Source organism: Ruditapes philippinarum, unplaced genomic scaffold (genome assembly GCF_026571515.1).
Source record: "Ruditapes philippinarum isolate M1 unplaced genomic scaffold, ASM2657151v2 ctg102_1_1_1_1, whole genome shotgun sequence".
In the NCBI taxonomy this organism is placed as follows: Eukaryota; Metazoa; Mollusca; class Bivalvia; order Venerida; family Veneridae; genus Ruditapes; species Ruditapes philippinarum.
In genome coordinates, this window is record NW_026856168.1 from 169,277 (window position 1) to 189,643 (window position 20,367).

General features: G+C 32.1%; 1 protein-coding gene across 1 annotated transcript in view; it reads right to left on the reverse strand.

The window, feature by feature from the left end:
* Nucleotides 1-323: 323 nt before the first annotated feature.
* LOC132745655 (uncharacterized) overlaps nucleotides 324-20,367 on the reverse strand; it is a 30,593-nt gene continuing 10,549 nt past the window's right edge. The window contains exons 11-19 of the mRNA XM_060734603.1: nucleotides 13,476-13,654; nucleotides 11,358-11,664; nucleotides 10,548-10,694; nucleotides 4,794-4,965; nucleotides 4,043-4,233; nucleotides 3,457-3,726; nucleotides 2,952-3,066; nucleotides 1,793-1,922; nucleotides 324-697 (exon numbers count right to left, since the gene is read on the reverse strand). Coding sequence (XP_060590586.1) covers nucleotides 616-697; nucleotides 1,793-1,922; nucleotides 2,952-3,066; nucleotides 3,457-3,726; nucleotides 4,043-4,233; nucleotides 4,794-4,965; nucleotides 10,548-10,694; nucleotides 11,358-11,664; nucleotides 13,476-13,654 — 1,593 coding nt within the window. The 3' untranslated portion in view covers nucleotides 324-615. The remainder of the gene's footprint in view (nucleotides 698-1,792; nucleotides 1,923-2,951; nucleotides 3,067-3,456; nucleotides 3,727-4,042; nucleotides 4,234-4,793; nucleotides 4,966-10,547; nucleotides 10,695-11,357; nucleotides 11,665-13,475; nucleotides 13,655-20,367) is intronic.

Below are 20,367 nucleotides of genomic sequence, written 5' to 3' on the forward strand. Positions count from 1 at the left end.
TGGACAAATGTGACTTATTTTTACTTTCACCTGTTCACTATCAATACACTTGGATGCCTTGGATGGGCATAATGTCACTTTAACATGACGCCCGCGAAAGTCCTTGTCACACAATAAGTAATCGTGATTGGAATACAGGACCCTGATATAAGTTTCGAACCCTGAAAATAATAACGAGGCTCACCGACGTAAAATGATGATCAGAAATGCATTTTAGACATACGGAATGATTTGTATGACTTTGAAATAAAAACAAGGCTATTGGAGTACAATAGTGATTTGATATAGATTTTGGGTCTCAAAAATGATAACCAGGCTTAATTGGTAAGAATGTATTCAATAATGAATTATATTTGGAGATCACATAGTGCAAATGCTGGAAGTTCATTGGTTACATTTTAAATGTAGTAATAATTCATGTATTGTTCATTGAAATAGTTCACACCTTAAAACAAATTCATTTTAAAAGAAGCGCACATCATGATAAATGAAGTTTTTTTCTATTTAATTCCTTGTATTAGTGTTATTTTGCTGTTTTACTTTCTTAAGTGCTTGTTATCAGATGTGATCTGGTTGTCCAGATTGGAATTCTGATTGTGCTCTTCTTTGAGACTTCTAATTGTAAAGTCTGTTACTAAAGTCCAAATGAGGGTAATCAGGACACTTTGGACGTTCTTTACGTACTGTAAACTTAGCCCTGAAATATTGAATTAAATTTTGAAAGTTTCAGACTACTTTTTTGCTGACAATGTTGTATTGACGACTTGTCTTGTCAGTCAAAACTACAAATATCACAATTTTTGTATGCCGCATGCAGTTTTGAATAAGTCTCGGTTAATACCTCAAACATCATAGACGACTTTACAAAAATATTGACTGAGTTCTGTTTTGTTTGTTTGATTAATAAAACAGAAACTGTAAGTGATTAAAGAGACAATCTCTGCCACCTTAACATTCATATTTGTATGGTATTTGAATGAATGATTCCCACAATTATTTATTCTAGATCACGTCTTAAAAGATCTGACTTCAGTTAACAAACACATGCAATATGAGTAAATCTCGCAGTGTTTCCTCATTTCAATTAATATCTCCGTTATCTTCAAAATATGTTACATATTTTTTTAATCAAAATGCATATTGCCGTTAGATTTAAGACAATGATAACAAAACAATGTATGTTATGATTCTAAATAATGAGAGAAAAATATTAGTATATATCACCGGAATACTTAGAACTTTTGTTCAATGTATGTAAACATATCAATTGTCGAAAAAGTAACTTGGTGGAAACATAAATACAATTTTAGTTTACATTTAACATGCCAATCGTCACAGGAATTGTTAAAATGGATGACTCTCTGAAACCTTCATAATATTTTTTATTTTAATTTTATCTTTCAGTAAATAGAATTACTCGTCAGGATTTCCGTAATATGCAGTGTATTTGACAAATACATGTATCTGGAAAAAAGGGATCCCTCGCAAGGATTTAAACAAAAAAATAATATGAAAAATGCATACTCGGTTTGATTGAGTCTGTTCATGAGGGATAATAAATATATTCATCATTCCTATTTAATTTTCAACACTTAAAACTGCTTGAATCAGCATAACTCACTACTTAAAATGAACACAAAAACTATAATTATTCACATCTTTTAAACACTATGTAACGACTACATATAAGAAATATGTATTAAACTCTTCAAATAAACAATGCCGGTATGTTATATCGAATAAATTAAATTGTAACAACATTTGTATAGAATGGTAAATTAAACAAACTAACCTCTTTCTATTTTTGTTGGTCCAAATGGCAAACACAACAATACAGGCAACTATCAATATTCCTGTCACTGATACAGATACTGTAACAACATCAACCTTGCTGCTCTCCTTGCCATTTTCAGGATTATATTCTATAATATTACAATCTCATATCGAACGAAAATACGTAATGATACAGATTTTATAAAAGTTTTAAAAAGACCCGTAAACAAATATCAATGGTTCCTTGATGTTATCATTATAGTTTGTACTGAAAATTATGTGACTAGTGATATAGTAAATATCTGATGTTGAATGAGATATAATTTAACATTGTTATATTACTAGAATTTGTTTATTTGTCTTTATAATAAAAATCAAACAGAGTTTATCAATACTTGTTTCGATGTATACTTAATTATAGTCAGAGATGTTTTCTCAATTATAATATCTATAATTTTATTATATATACTAATATTTATATTATTTCAGATATTTGTTTTACTTTTATATATGTAATAATTTTTTTTGTTTTGTTTTGGGTTTTACGTCACATCGACACAGTATAGGTCATATCGCGACGTTCCAGCTTTACTGGTGGAGGAAGACCTCAGGTGCCCTTCCTTGCATTATTTCAGGCACGAACGGGCACCTGAGTAAAACCACCGACGTTCCGTAAGCTAGCTGGATAGCTTCCTCACATGAAAGAATCCAAAGTCCCTGTCGGGATTATATGTAATAAACATAATTATAAACTTCACATAAGTTACTGTTATTTTCACACTTTTTGAATTTGTTTTTTTCCTGATTTTCACACCGTGTCAGTAAATGTTTTGGTCTCGGCAGTCAATCTTACAAACCGGTTTTTCTAGAGAACCTTCAAGTAAATACCAACATTTCTAGCAAGTTATCGACAACTAATCACACTTGCAAACTTAAGACAAATGGCGACTCAATGTCCAAAATGTCCAAAATCAATTGTCAAAAAGAAATAACACCTCGACCGAAAATCGATTACTAATAGATGTTTCAGAATGCTTAAATGACACTTATTGTTTGGTCACAGTGACGATATTTTTGACTAGTTTTTCGGTTCTCTTGGATCGTATTTTATTTAGTTCAGATTCTTGTTGACTTAAGGGATATCAATGCAAGTTAAAATTGATATACTAATGATCTACCTTGCTGTGTCGTCCACTGAAAACGAGCAAATGATGGGCAGCAAATGAGGTTTGAACTTATAGGACTTCGGTCACCATCCCTGTAGCACTGGTTACCAATATAGCATGTGTCTGCCTGCAAAAAATAGGCTATATGTTAACCGGTTTTGCAGATATTCATACATATTTCAACAGAAAACCATCTATGATACTTTAAAGGTATTCAGGAACTTGATATTTTTTCTCCTACAATACCGAAGGACTATAATCAAGGAAACACTGCTTAAAAGCTTAAATTTCTATATAATATTTATGTACAGTTTTTCTTTATTGCTTTTCATTCATGTATTCATTCATTGATTCATTCATTTATTCATTTCATTCATTCATTCATTTGATTATTAATTTATTTACACATTTATTTATTTATTTATATTTATGCATTTATGCAGTTATGTATTTCCTTTGTTTTATTCAGACAAAAACTTTAAAGAATTATCTTTTTAAACAATATGATGATTCTCACCTTCAAACTGAAAAGAAGATCGCCCGTTTGCATCATGACGAATGACTGACACGTCGAATCAAAGACGTGGACATTTCTACTCCGACCGAAGTGTATTCCATCGTTGCTTATAGAAACAGAGTATCTAACAGTGAACCAATCAGATGTTACATCCCTTTTCTTTCGTCTTTTCTCTGCAGCTGAGGGACAGCAATATCCGTCGAATACACTCTCATATTCTCCGTTACGCTCGAGCTTATCAGAATGGACCACTGTTCCGTTTACATCAAGCTATATAGATTCAGCACGATTGCAAATCAATATTTTTTAATCTAAGACTGTTTACATTTACAATTTATATTAAATTCGACAAAAGGTATTTGATTATCTTTTGCTTGAATGTTCTCGATATTAGTAAATCAATAAAACATTACCTTTGGGTTGTATAATGGTCAAGAAAAAAAAAGCAATTTGTATCAAGTAATTATCTTAGATTATCAGTTAACCAAGTTAAAGGTTTATAATTTAAGAAATGAAAGTTAGAAGACAAAACTGATATTTAAGGCCTGTAAAAGGCCATGCTTTCCGACAGAGGTCATGAACCTACTTCGTCGATGTCAATCTTGCATTTGAATCCTTTCAGGAGGTTCTGTGTGTGAAATTGGAGGCATTCATGACAATCATCTCCGTCTGCAAGATCGCATTCACCCCCACCTTCTATATCAGTAAATTCTAAAGGTGTTGATTTCTTTACAAAACAAGAAGCCCCAACGTAATCGCCTTTGCATACACACGTTCCTGACACAAGAATATAACCTCTTGCATATTCAAAATGTTACGACTAAATGTTGTTGAATGAATCACATTTCTACATAACAACAAGTGCCGTTGTTTTATGTCTCTTAATATGCGTGACTCAGGACGCCATGTAAAATAAATCAATGCAAAGACTGCCCCGGTTATTTTATTATTAAAGCATAACTGTCACACGCACGTGAAAAGCATCTATTTACAAACAAAGAGCAAATAACGAAACGAAAAACTACCGAATAAAACGCAATCTTTTAAGCAAGAATTATAGTGCTTATTCACATCTTCACATCGTAAATAATATCTGTAGGTGTAATCGGTCTTATTTAACTACTTAAATACGTCGTCTTCGTACTTTTCCAAATGTTACAGTTAAATTTACAATCTGTTACAAGGTTGTTATCATTGCCTTATTCAAACTAAGCAATTCTTGACATAATTAATAAAAGAATTATAAAGAACCTTTTAGATAAATTACACATTGTTAAGTTAATGGATGTTTTACTATCATTATTATTACTACTATAGAATGATCATTCACAACATACCATTGGTACAGTTGCCATTACCGTTACATTGTGACGGACATGTGACATTATTAAATGCACGAACGACATCTGATTTTTCTTCTCTGAACGTTCCGTTCCGAGCGATCTCTTGAGCAACAACACTCACCCAACTGTTATAACTTTTCTCTTTCCAGAAATCTCGACCGTCGACCTAAATATTAAATAAAGAAATGTGTATCACTTTACTTTGATTCATATGCATGCTAGTTATGTAAGAAACCAATTGTACTTGTATGCTATATTAAAGCAAACATATCGTTGGTCCCCATATAAAATGCCGAAGCTACAGTTTTGGCAAAATCGGTATTTTTGTATCATTTTTCGCGGGAAACCATTATACTTATGTTGTAAAATAGCGAACAACCAATCCAATGAGATGAGCGTTGTCGGACCATGTGATGAAATGTCGAAGACTCATTGGTTGAAAATAGAAAATGTAAAATTACGAACCTGTCTAGAATTGCAACTTCGGCATCCTGCACCGAACAAATGTAAACACTTTATTGTTTGACGAAAAGACGAATGAGTAATTATTGAGAAATGTACAATGAAAAAGTAAGATTTTTATTATGTAACTCAGTAATTGTATAAATTAAACTGTTCTCAGATTAAAGCTGTAAATTTTGATGTAAAATTATCGTTTAAACGAGCTATTTAATATGTTCTAGAATGATGTATCCAAATGACTCCTCAATATTGTTGAAATAACATAAACAATTTGCCAAAAAATCTGTCTTTCGCAAGTGATACATGTGTATGTAGTTTGTAATAAGTAAATACTGTTAAAAATGAACTTAAAACAGTTTTTTTTGTGTGTACATGTCATCTGTTTTGGGAGAAATGTAGGTTCGTCATTTTATGTATATCAAATTTAACTAAAAACAAGTAGTTTCGTCATTTTGCTATCATATATATAGACATGACATGTATTATTCCCGTAAAATAACTTCTAATCTTTACCCGTCTCCCCCCCTTCTCTCTCTCTCTCTCTCTCCCTTTTCTCTCTCTCTCTCTCTCTCTCTCTCTCTCTCCCCCTCTCTCTCTCTCTTTCTCTCTCATTGCTTGCAAGTATGACAATCATGCAGTGTATATGCAATTGAAATATTTCATTTCATTCTTAATGATAAGGATTGTTTTATAACATTAGTTTCATTATTACTGTGAGTAATTTCTCAATAGTTAAAGGGGCTATATCATAAAAAATGTAAAGATGCATTTTTTTCTTTTGCAGGTTATCAAGCATCCTTTGCCTTCCAGATGAACTTTTGTTACACATACTGATGTTCCTGGATCTTCAGTATTTACTACAAGTTGTAAATAGAAGTTGTAAAAGATTAAAAAATATCATTGACAATAACTCTGTATTGTGGAAACATATTTCATTTGACATACCTTTGGAATTTACTAAAGAACAATTTGATAATATACTAGAACATTCAAGGGGATTTTGGGAATTCCACATCCCAGGTGCTGAGGTGAATTGTTTGACACCGGCTTTGGACTTCAGTCTAGTTACATGTTTACCGAAAGCTAAATGGCTGTATTGGTTAGATTTGACCGATTGCAAGTTATCCACACTGTGCTTTTTAGAATACCTACCAGATCTAGAAATTCTTAATCTTTCTGGTTGCTTCAACTTATTGGATGATGATTTTTACGTTTTAAGTTCTTGCGTTAAACTTGATCAGCTGTATGTTTCATTCACAAGCATTAAACCATCAACTCTTGTTAAAGTATGTAAAGATATCTGTCTTAGTGTTCTGGATACAACAGGAGTTTCTTTGTCAAACACAAACCGTGAACGTATTCTTGGAAACACTTGGCAAACATTATCGTTCTGGTACATGTCACTGGATCCAAACGAAAATGAACATGATTTGAAAGAAATTAGAAATAGATATATTGATTGTTCAATACATATTACAAGAAGATATCGCTAGATTATAAACATGTTTTCACGAGGGAAATTTTTAGTGCAATTAGCTCAAAAACAGTTTAAAGCATCTACTGAACATGACAATTTTATCATTCAGGGTAACACAATAACCGCTGACAATAATAAAAAAGATGATGGTCGCTCCGATACAAATAATATTAACCCTGACACAAGTAAGGCCGATATAAACAATAATTCTAATGGTCTCACTAAGATCGCAGAAGCAATTATAGAAGCCGATAATGTTCTAGAGGAAACATATCAAACTCTTCCCGAAAACATACAGTATAATACAGGTATATGTAGCATATTAAGTGATGATAGTTCGAAGTTAAGCAATAGTACAGAAAAGGAAGATAGTTTGTTTCCTAATTCTGACATTGACAGTTATGATGCACATGGGATCTTTGACTCATACAACTTTGAGAATATGACAACAGATAATGGCCCCGAAAATACATATTCAGAGGTAAGATTTGAATTAGAACACGACACAGAGAACCAAATAGACAAAGAGTGCACAGCAACCTTTAACGACAAGGTTAGTGAAAAAATGTCTGACGGAGAACCTTATGATGACGATTGTGCTGATCATGACAGCAACCAAGATCCAAATTATGAGCCTGAAGATGATGATCAAGCGATAGAGACAGATTCTGATAGCAACTGTTCGTTAAACAATGGAAATGCGAATGTACATAGTGTTGATCATGAAGAAGTAGTAGGAAGCTCGAGTAATGGTAAAAGGAGAAGATTAAACAAAAGGTCAGAACATAAAAAGCTCAGAATGCAAGGTAAGGCCTACCTAGGTATTAGGAGGAATGAGAATGGAAAAACTACACTTTGTGCTGAAAGAGCAGAACGTATTCTAGCACCAAGAACATGTACTGGAAGGTGTCAAAAGGGATGGGGAGGGAGAAGATGCAAAGATATTGACGAAGATATTAGAGCTGAAATTTTTCGGATGTTCTGGGAGACAATGACATGGGGTGAGAAGAAAATTTACGTTATAAGTCTTGTTGAAAAGAAAGAGATACAACGAAAAACAGTTGAGTCTCAGAGCAGACGAAAATATAGTTATGAATTTTATCTTAAGAAAAATAACACAAAGGTCAAGGTTTGTCAATCGTTATTTTTGTCGACATTTGGATTGAGAAATGAAACAATATACCGATGGATAGGTGAAGAAAGTGAATCACATGGTATACCAAAATGTCAGACTTCAAAGCAAACAAGAGTGGGTCATAACTCGAAAAGTGCAGCAAAGGAAGCTGCTGAACAGTTCTTCCATGATATTCCAAAACTCCCGTCTCACTATTGTAGAGCTCAGTCATCGAAAATGTACCTAGAATCATCACACACAAATCTCAGTGAATTATATGCAGAATACAAATATTTAATGGAACAAAGTAATAAGCCTAGTTATGGTATCTCACAGTTTACTCGAATGTTTAATGAAAAAAAAATAGCGTTTTTCAAACCAAAGAAAGACCAATGCGATACATGTTGTTCCTTTAAAGCAGGTACGTTAGGTAAACAAGAATACGAACAACATATCAGACGAAAGGAAGAAGCAACAAAATCTAAATCCCTCGACAAAGAAAATGCTATATTGCATGGTAAACAGAAAGTTATCACTATGGACCTTCAAAGCCTGCTTCTGTGCCCAAAGCTTGAAGCAAGTTGCCTTTACTATAAGACAAAGTTATGCTGCCATAATTTTACTCTATATGACTTGGCGACAAGGGAGGCTATGTGCTATTTCTGGAACGAAACGGCAGCGGACCTAAGTGCTAGCACATTTGCTTCATGCATTGTCGACTATTTACAAAACATTAACTTAAGTGGGTTAGAGAAAATTATTTTGTACAGCGATGGCTGCACGTACCAGAATCGGAATGCTACCCTTGCTAACGCATTACTTAAATTTTCCGTAACGCATAATATAGAGATTGTGCAAAAATATTTAGAAAAGGGCCACACCTACATGGAGTGCGACAGCATACATGCTAGCATTCAAAGAAAAGTGAAGAACCGTGATATTTTTATACCGCAGCAGTATGTTGAGGCAATTCAAGGAGCCAGAAAAAAACCATATGACATTAAGTATGTCGACCACACATTCTTTAAAGATTATACTAAGATACTCTTTTATAATAGCATCAGACCTGGTGTTGGAGTTGGTTCTGCAGTAGTTACAGACATTCGGGTGTTAAAATATACTTCAGACGGGAATATTTGTTACATGATAAATCACTCAGATCAAGAGTATACTGAACTGCGAAAACCTCGAACAGTGACCAGCACCTTTTTCGACGATGTTCCATTTGCCTATAACAGACAAATAAAATTAAAAAAGAATAAATATCAGCACCTGCAGCAAATGAAAGCTGTCATCCCAAGCGACTATCATGCTTATTACGACACTTTGCCTCATGAGTAATAAAATTGTTGTACCAAACTACATCAAAATGTCTTAAGCATAAAGGTTGGACAGGTACAACATTTGAATAGTTTTATTTTACTGATACATGTAGACACAGATGTTATTACATTTTTATGCTGTATTAGTAATGTCATCATTATTGATCATAACATATCGGGAGAGACTTTTACGTGACAACGTTAATTCAACTTAATTAGTTTTAAACGTCAATGTTGATTTCTTTATTCATGGATGTTTGTGATTTGAGAGTTACAATATTTGAACATTTTATTTCAGTTATGAAAATAAACGCAGGTAGCAGTACATTTTTATTATGTATCAGTTAGCATTATTGTACAGTAACCTTTGAGATCACAACATAGCAAAAGATACGTTTTTGTTACAGAATTTGACTTTCTTAGCTTAGTTTAGAGTAAGATATGAATGTTAAGTGTTTCGATAACGGTTCATAGGGTGTCATACAAAATGTATATAAAATGGGACTTTTCGTAATAAGAAATGTTGTTAAACTTTTGATCGTTCAATTTACTACTTATTTTACATTTTATTCCATTGAGAAATGTATTTTATTCAAATCTATTTTCTATAGTTGTGTTTCTTGAATAATGAAAGGTAATCGTTATTCAATATTTCCAGAGTGTTAATGATTTGTTTTATTTTTTCTAGATAAAAGCTTTGGGTGGATTATTAAAAACATTCAATAAAAATTAGAAATTTCGACACTGTGTCTTTTGTTTTATTAATACAATACCTTAACATTTCCGTCTGCCTATATATCTACCTATCAACTTCAAATCCTTTGTATATAGACGGTATGCAAAGTGCACATTTAAGCATGTTTTATCGGTGGATGTCACTTTTATCACTTAAACTTTTGTTCACAGCTTATAACTTGTTTACTATGTACAGATTCAGTGATTTGTAAAAGGATATTTTGTCATCATTGTATCTGTTCCGTCACAGCTTAGTGTTTTTATAAAGTCATTTGCCGAAGAAGAGCAATTTTTCGAATGCCATAATGCCGAAGTTACTTTTTCTCTAATATCTTTTATTTTGTAATTCATAAAACACACAAAACATATTTCAAAACATGTAAAAATGTCATATGTATTTTTAACAATCCTGATGTGCGATATATTTCAAGGCAATGATATTTTTGCCTCTCCTGAAAAAGTGAATTTCAGTAACTTCGGCATTTTGAATGGAAGTCAACGATATATAAATTCACGTGTTCAAACATTCTTTTGATGAATACATCAAATATTTGCATTCTATTATTTATCAATTTTGGAAATGTTTTCACTTCTTTGTTACAACATAAATATGTCTTTGAAGTGCAAAATCAACATACCATCATATCATTGACGCATGCAGATAAAGATTGATTCAAAGCTATGTCAGGTAAATCATTTATCATGTTGTATGTAGGCTTTGATCTGAATACATCGAGGCACTCTTTGTAAGCTTGCTCCTCAGACATGTGAGTATTGACAGTTCTCTGTAAAGATTTAAACTATTAACAACATGAAGTACATACAGTTTATAGTTTTTTGGGTTTTTTTGTTGGTTTTTTTTGGGGGGGGTGAGGGGGGGGGGAGTTGCTCGTGTTTTGAAGCATTGACATTATTCACAAACGCACAATACTATTTCACTTTATGTAGATTAAATATTCTAGTTTGTTATTCTCACATCCAGTAGATATGTTGCCTTTTTTGTTTCAATCTATTTCCAGACAACTGTCTATGATAAGATGTCTTAACTTCTCATATCATCTGAATACATGAGTTCATTCTTTTATCTTTTATGACACGTTTTATATCGAGTGCAGAATGCAGTGATAGGTAAGATTCAATGGTCACCACCGAATAATGTATGCTGATATTCCAAAATATGTAAATGTTCAAAAACTTTAAATCTAATTATTGGTAAGAATTGTATTTATTTAATCCGGTGATAGCAAATATCAACATATATTTTGTATTCACCATTTGATACGTATGTTACTCTCTCTAACTCTTACCAAGCAATGATTGTAATTTCACTTTGCGCTGATATCTTATATTTGGAAGACTATGCATAATGTAAAGTTCTTATACTATACATAATGTAAAGTTCTTACACATGACCGCATCCAAATTGAAAAAAATATTGCCATATTCACCTTACGAATTCGGCTATGCAATTTATCATTTGATAATGAAAGAGCAAGCAACCTTTCATTATTTCTTCTATGCCTCACTACAGATCTTTTGTTTCTTATCGTGCAAGTTTTCTGTTCTCCTTGAAGTTCAATATGCTCTGTACACGTCGCATACTGCTGGGAGAAACATGTTGCCCTTGAATCTTTATTACCTTGGATTAATTGATCTAAATGTTCAACAACCCTAGGACATATGCAAACGTTATGATCGTACGTCCAAGATGGTGGAAGATAGTAAAGTAATGTGTTAAACAAACTTTGTTGTAACCTGCAAATATATACATGTATTTACATATTTTTTCCGCAAATTTTGTGTTACTTGACTGTTTATTTTTGAATACTCTGGTGGTATTTTTCTGCAAAAGGTGTAAAAATATGCCACTAGTCATGCTGATAAAATTATCCGAGAAAACAAACATGTCCAAATGAGGCCCTAAAAAGGTACAACATTTTTTAGGGAAGTTCAAAATATGAATATTACTCCTGTTAAAATTATAGAATAAAGCACATCTATATTTATGAACATGTGAATAATAATAAATTTACATATCTAAACTGATGTTTGCTCTAAAATATGAATAAATGATGTACAGTCATAGTGTTTTAACGAAAACGGATCAACCATTATTATCGATGAATAATAGGTTTGCAATTAAGTTAAAATGAAGAAATACGAATTGCATTACAAATGTGTGTGAAAAATACAAGCTAACACTTGACTTGATGTATGCATTTCAGTGATTTTTTGAACTATCATATAACTTAAATATCACTACCTGTATATAAACAAAACTGGTCCAAACATTGATTGACTAACAAATTATTCTGTCTTACCTCTGCTTTCATAATTCTATGTTCATAATAATGGATATCCAAAGAAATGCCTACAGACAATTTCCGCTCGTTGTATCGATTTTTCAAAGATACATAAATATCGATACTTCGAGAAGCAAATACAAATACTGATATAAAGATATGTCAACACAGTAAATATTTTATTTCAAATTGTTTCCCCTAACATAGCATCATGATGAAAGTAACATGAATTGTTTCTTTAAAGCAAGCACACCATTAATGTTAAACAATTCAAACATTTATATATTTATTGTGTACATTTTTGAACATTCATATGAACAAATATTTTGATTTTCAGAACAATGCTTTTTTAGGCCCCAATGACACTTACACAAATCTAATTGACATCTACCTTTTTTATTCACACAACTGATTGGAAGCTTTTTTAGTTTTTTTCTTGAGGGAAAGTATCAATAAAGATTGATAAATGATAAAATTATCTATTTTTATTCTTTTGAATATGCCCCTTTGAAACTGTAAAAAACATGTTATTGCTTTTCCATCACCTACTTGAAAATCTCTAGGTATTTGTTTTACTTAGTTTTTTAGGACATGACTTATAATTTGTACATGTTACTCAAAATACCCTGTAGAAATTGACCTTTTTATCAGTAATGATATTTCTCTTTAACTATCTCATGCATGCCAATTCTGACACTTGAACATGTTCTCTTAAATAAGAAGCCTCAAACAGCATACAAATAAATTGTTTATATCAAACAACATAATGTTGACAATATATGACTTCACTTTCGGAAACAAATCATAATCAGGAGAAAAGTATTCACAAATCAGTATTTTCAATGCCCTTTCGTGGCATCAAATACATATTAATCGTCTATTTTACATTAAATTCATTATCAAAATTGGTTTATTTCATATTATTACATAGTCACGTGAAATAAAGTTTAATTTGATAATTGTTTTTAAGCGAATTTCCTGAGAGTTTGGTTCTTCTTATACCTTAAGCATAAAATGGACATTATTTAGGGTAGAAATTATTTATGTTAAAGCTTCGTAGCGGATGAATACAGTGTCAATTTTGAAATGAATTGAAGAAAACATTTCTTGAATTTTTAAAATGAAAAACAGAATTCCCGCGTCACTATGTTAGAATAATTTATGGCAGTTCTTAAAACAAGACAAAATGTTTTGTTTTGCAGCATGTAACACAAGTTGGATGAAGAGTAATCCTGTTTTCTCAATATCTTGATCAATACTTACTCCCATTTATTAAGATATTCCGTGTTTATATTTTCGTCACAAATTCCGTTTAGGTTTCCACACAACCCTTCCACGTTATTGACATCAGAGGGAGATGGGTTGACCTCGACGTTAAGATAAGCTGATGTACGCCAATGCTCCCTAGAAATTTTTATATGTGTCCCAGTTGGGAGGTAAATCTAAAAGTCACAAAGGCAATAAGTGTTCAATTTATTCATTTCTGACGTAAAATAGACATGAAGGTAAAACATAATTCGCAGATAGTTATAAATAATAATGTAAGGAAACGCATTAAAAGCTAATAAAACATATTTCATAGTTATAACCTTTTATTGTTTTATTTCTGATCATATTTAAGCAATGGAATCAATGAGATCTAATGTTCGAAGCAAGGAAAATGTAACAATGTAACTGATTTAATGATAATCGTTAACTCAAACGTTTGGCATCAATCATCCTAAGGACTAGATATCTTATAGTAACACTACCATAGAGTCGATGTAACAAAGTAAAATGACCCCCCCCCCCCCCCACCTAGAGTAATACGACCCGGTCAATATTCTACGGACAAAATGAACTGTACCTAATAAATAATGACTCATTCTGAAGAAATATTCGATCTCAAAAAGAACTGGAACTGGAAGCTGTTGTTGTTGTCGCAACATAAGTCTTCATTCTGTGACTTTTATTTGACCTTGACATTACCATTTACCCACGTCCTTAACTTAACAGTTAGATTTTACTTACATAGACTGACTTACTTTAACGTCCTGTTCTTGTTGTTTTTATTGTTTGGTCGTGACAGTTCATGAGACATAATGAAAAGGTAACACATCGTTCACGCATCCTAGAAGTGGTATTCAGTCCTCAACAAGCAAAAGTAATGGAATCAATAATCCAGATGTAAAATATTAAGACAATTTGATGAAGTACGGGACAATATATTACAGTCGTCAGATTTTAAAACTGTCATTTTATTCACACTGTCATTTTGTCTAAATGGTATTCACTACTCAGGTGTTCATGATAAGTACTCCTAATTAATTTCAAATCAAATGGAGAAATATTTACTCTTTATATTCGTAATTACTAAATACAATTGTTGTTTATTAGAAATACACTGAATTGTATCTTTGCCATGTTTAAAATTTCAGGAATGACAACTACAACAGTTACAATGCTATAGACCCTTTCATTTAAGCGATAACAGTAAGTGAAGAGTTACTTCCCTTACCGGATGTGACGTAAATACTATGCAGACCGCATAGAATTTTAGCTTATTGAAAAGTTAAATGCGTAAATACTGATCATTAAATTATTATTATAACATGTAACAATTTACGTATGCATATATAAATTCAATATCAAGACAATAGAAAAAATACAAAAACATAGATTGAGATTAATTCTCGCTACGGATTGAAACAGCGGAATTTCAAAGTGAATATATTTATTACATCTATATTTTCTTTAATGTCAGGATAAAAAGTTAGTAACTAAATCAAATTTTAATATTCTATAAACACTAATACACACTGAAATTGCCTATTATAAATTTAAATGGACATTTTCTATTTTTCTGTGTTTTTTCTGTCATTTATAGAAAATTCCGGCGTATTTGTGACAAACATGAAAATAAGATTGCCAATGTCTTTCAATGAGTGTTTTTCAAGCTTTGATAGAGCAATAGCAGAATGCATTCGGTCAATACTTACTGATTATTTTAAAAATTACTTCAAAGAACCAGTGAAGGATATAATTTTATAAATATTACGGAAAGAACGAAAACCATATGGCATTGACATTTATAATTTTAGATTCTCAACTGACGATAATAAGATAATTTTGATATTAAAAATCTATTCTTATGGTTATAAAAATAAAGACCTTTATTGTTTGGTTTTATTAACCTGTCAATTACATACTGATTACACGGTCGATGCACACAGTATATTAATCTTCGGTAGATTTTCGGTAAGTTCCGTGAGATGTACGCTGTACGATGGAATTTAATTTAATTTGTATCTCTCAACAAAGTGTACTCAGCGTTATAGCGCAATAGGGTAAAGCACGAGTTTATACTCTAAGTGCCACACGTGTTTTAAGTTCGAGACCGCGTAGGTCTATGTTTTTATTTTCTTATTAATACTTTCAACAATATTGGAGCTATATATGATTATTTTATGTTGTTCGTTTTGTTTTATTATGTTTTACTTAATTTTGTTATATCTATATTCTTTTTAAATAACATGTTTTAAGAATTCATGTTTAAAATTAAAACGGATTTAAATCAATAAATGTCTTTTCAATGCTGTAAAACACACTACAAACTTTTCCATTAAAATATACGGCAAAAATAAAGAAAGAGTACTAAAACAATGGCAACAGCAAGGATCGAACCACAGACCTCTGAATTATCAGGCATTCTCTTAACCGACTGTACTATTGTGAATTAACGAAAACCTTTACATTAAGCTGGCGTGACTTTCAATACATGACTAATATACTCCACATTAATTCTCGTAAACTACACGGACGAAACCGAAGTGGGATCGGATATTTAAATGAGTTCTATAATGTATGCATAATTGACAGGTCAATAAAATCAGACTATACCCAGTAACTCATTTCATAGATAAATAGATGTGTATATATAAGCGCCACTGGGCCGTAACATATTAATTAACAGGGTGCATATGTTGTTTATACAAGTGTTTAGTATTTCACGTTTGAATGAGATGCTGCGTGCTATATATTCAGTGTTATTTTCTGACCACTTTACTTCGTGCATAATATTATGCCTGGGGGAGCCAATATTCTTTAATAAAAATAATGACCGGCGGTCATTAAACTTACTTTAGAGGTTATAACTCTATAGTAAATGAGACCTATTTTCTGTAAGGTACTGTAAGTGTAACATACGATTTCTGCACAAAAGTTTTACTAAAACACTATTTAACTATTGCAAAAGTTGTTCATTACTCACCGAAGGTGTTCATAACTTTATAGACTTGTCCATCCAACAGGAAATGGGTGTTTTTGTTTTGTTTTGATCGGGTTTTACGTCACACCGACACAGTATAGGTCATACCGCGACGTTCCGGCTTTACTGATGGAGGAAGACCTCAGGTGCCCTTCCGTGCATTATTTCAGGCACAAACGGGCACCTGAGTAGAACCACCGACGTTCCGTAAGCTAGCTGAATGTAACGGATTGGAATATTGACACTCCTGTCATTTTTCTATATAGAAACTGACCCCATGTAGCTCACCTGAGCACAAAGTGCTCCAAGGTGAGCTTTTGTGGCCACTCTGCGTCTGTCATGCGTCGGGCGTCGAGAGTCAAAAAAATTGCGTCAAAATCTTAAAAAACAACTACTGTAAAAACTAAGCAAGAATGTTCCTTGCATGAAGCCCTTTAAAAATTGTTCAAAGAATTTTATTCCATGCTAATTCTGGTCATAAAAAAAAAACTAAAAAAACAATCTTGTAAAAAAAACGAAAGTGCTAGAGCTTAGATATTTAGCACGAAACATATTCTATTGGATGTCTACCAAGTTTGTTTAAATAAAATCCCTAGGGTTGGCCCCGCCCCATTGGGTCATAGATTTTCCTTATATGTATATAGTAAAAACTAAAATAAAACTTTTTGTGCAAATCAGAAAGCTCAGAGCTTAGACATTTGGCATAAAACAAATTTGTTCAAACAAAATCCATAGTGTCAAAATTGCCCCCCCCCCACCCCCCGGGTGATTGATTTTCCTTGTATGTACATGTATATAGTAAAAAAGAATTACGACTGTAATGTCTTGATGTGTAATTTGTATACATACTAACTCCAGCTGGAAAATAATAATCCAGCCTTGAACAGGCTCAATCATATGGATGGGATTATCCGCCAGTTCACCCAATCGCAACTACTCGGCCCTTTCCGTCAGTCTTCGGATAAGGACCTCGAATACAATAGTATGAATACACAGAACGGATGCGGTATTTCGGTCTAACCTATGCTAAGAAACTAAACATGTAAACAAATATCAATTTAATGTTGGGAGTTGTTAACAAGTTTATTTCCAATATATGTAGTAAAAGTCCACCTAAAATAAGTGAATTCATAGGTACAAAAGCAAACAATACATTATTTAGGAAATAGATATCAATTCTGAGTGCATTGTTGTAGAATAATGCACGGTTTGAGTTCAAATGCGTAGTAATATAATCACGAAGGCCGATAGGCCTGAGTGATTAATTACAAAGCATTTGAACGAAAAACGTGCATTATTATACAATAATGCACGAAGAATTGATATCTATTTCCATTCTAATACGTCAAGAAAAAATATAATTTTTATTATAACGTTGGACTTTATGTTTGGTGGTTGAATTTGTTTTCGCCTCAGAGTTTCCAATAGAAACGTTCTTTAGAGGCCGTTCCAGTGGGTTGAAAAAAAACTGTTAAATCTACCGTTTTGTAGAAACATTTTGAAAAATAACGAATTTTGAAAACGTTGATACAACTTTGTTTGTTTATTTATTTCAGTTTATAATTTTCCAAGCGAAATACAAATTATTAAAAGTGAAATAAATGTAAAACTAAACTCGTTTGCGACATTAAATAGCGACTTGATTTGATTGTTTTGCACGTGCTGTTTGGCGCTACATTGTGACGTCACGTAAACAACACTTTAAACGTCTGTACAGCGTTAACGACTGAATTAAAGATATTGGTGTTCGGATTAATTTTCTTAGTTAGACCATTTTCTTTCATTCTAGATAGTTTTCACAACAAAATTCGAAAAAAATTGTTTTAATTTATCAGATTTTTTAAACAAAATGGCGCCTTCAATGTGAAAATACACAGGGAGATAATAAGAACGGCGAGTGCATTGTTGTAGAATAATGCACGCTTCCGGCCTTCTTTGTCTATATAGAAAAAAATCCGATAGTGTTAGAATTATATATTTATTATTATAGTTGTAGAAACCGAAAGTACAAAAAACCAACCTGTTGACATTTAGTCGGATTTGTTTAAAATTGAACATCAGTAGGCATATTGAAATTACAAATTGTTGTCAGACATATTTTCAAGCATAAGAGTACCGGAACAGACATTAGATGTCAAATATATACATTCGTTTTACATTATCTCTGTTTCTGTTTACAAATGAAACAACGTGGTAGAACTACTTTCAATCCGTATTGTTTCCGATGTTATTATAGATAATAGCCGAGGCAGTTCCGAATGCCAGTTCACCTATTATGCTTTACGACATTCCAATTTCCGTTTTTACTTTTGTGATAGTTTATGATGTTAGATTTTGGTTATTTTCAAGACTTAGTGTATTTAGTATCTTTATAATTATCAAAGTATGTTGAAATATATTTCTTTGTAATACGTTTATTTTATTTTTATACACGTTTTTCTTGTTTCATTCTAAAAATTGGTATGATTTCTCTTAAAATATATTTAATACATTTTAATTCAAAATCACACATTAAAATCAACATTTGGTATTCAGTGTATAGACGCTACCGAATATGTGTTACTTCATTTGTAATAGAATCAAAACAATCGAAACATCATTCACAGTATAAAATGCTGTTTAACATTGACTCATTAAAACAAAATCGTCTTCATAACAATGTTGACGTTATCAAAAAACGAAGCGGGGAACCAATTTTTGTAGTGCGTTTTCTTACGACAGAGGTCGCTGTTTAATACAAACTGATCCCTTTCGGTGCAGACGTAAAAATCACCTCATGGAAAAGATCCGATCAAACATCGTGATACCCTGCCTTGAAAAAAGCTGTTACTTGCCCTATATACAACAACAAACATGTTCTATCTTGCATAATGCGCAACATATCATTTTTATTCTTAAAATAGATCTTTCAGTAAAGGTATGCATGTGGCATACTTATGCGGCGGATTTTGAGATATTTGCCTCAAATATACGTTATATATGGGGGGAAATATTTGGTAGCCATTAACCTCCACATGATCGGATTAGTTTTCGTAGTATCAGATTTGTGAACACCGGTCAGCGAGCGGTTATTATTTTTTACATTTTTACCAGTTATTCCCCGTTGATTAAAAGGGGAAAAACGCAAAAACCTAATTAATTTTGAATTATACTTCGAAACTCTCAGTGTGCTATGCAAACTGCTGTTTCGAATACATAATACACAATGTCAGCATGGGGCTAAAATTACCATGATTTTTGTAAAATACTGAAACATTGTAAGAATAAAATGTGTGACAAATTAATTTTAGAAAGCAAATTCAAATAAAGGAAAAATATTTGAAAGCCAGCAAATTAAATATCTAATTGTAGTTTGCATGTTTACAGCCTTAGAACTGAAGTGTTAATTGAATGTTCGCATATTTCAATAAGAACTCGAGTTACGTCAGCAAGTACAACATCTTAATATTGCATAATGATTACAACGTATTAATAATAATGTCTTCATATTAATAACAATGTTTTCATAATAATTATAATGTCTCTCTATCAATAAGAATGCCTTCAAAATAATAAGAATTTCTTCATATTAATTACAATGTATTCATATTAATTAGAGTGGCGGATAATCCCTTCCATAAAATCAAACCAAGCCGGCAACATTTTCAATGTTGCCGTCTGGGGCTTTCTTTAGGGATTTTTATTTCTCTCTATTTTAGAAACTCTAGAAAGATTTCAGATTTTAAAAGAAAGCATTTCCCGTTCAACAAAAAAGTGAAACATTTTTAAATATGAAAGCCTAAAGCTTAATTCGTTCTTTCAAAAGACTTTTCTTGAAATAACCTGAACTGGTAAAATTTAAAGAATGATAGTCGTAACCCCATTAATGTTTAAACCAATGATCTCCAAATACAATTCAAACCAATGAGA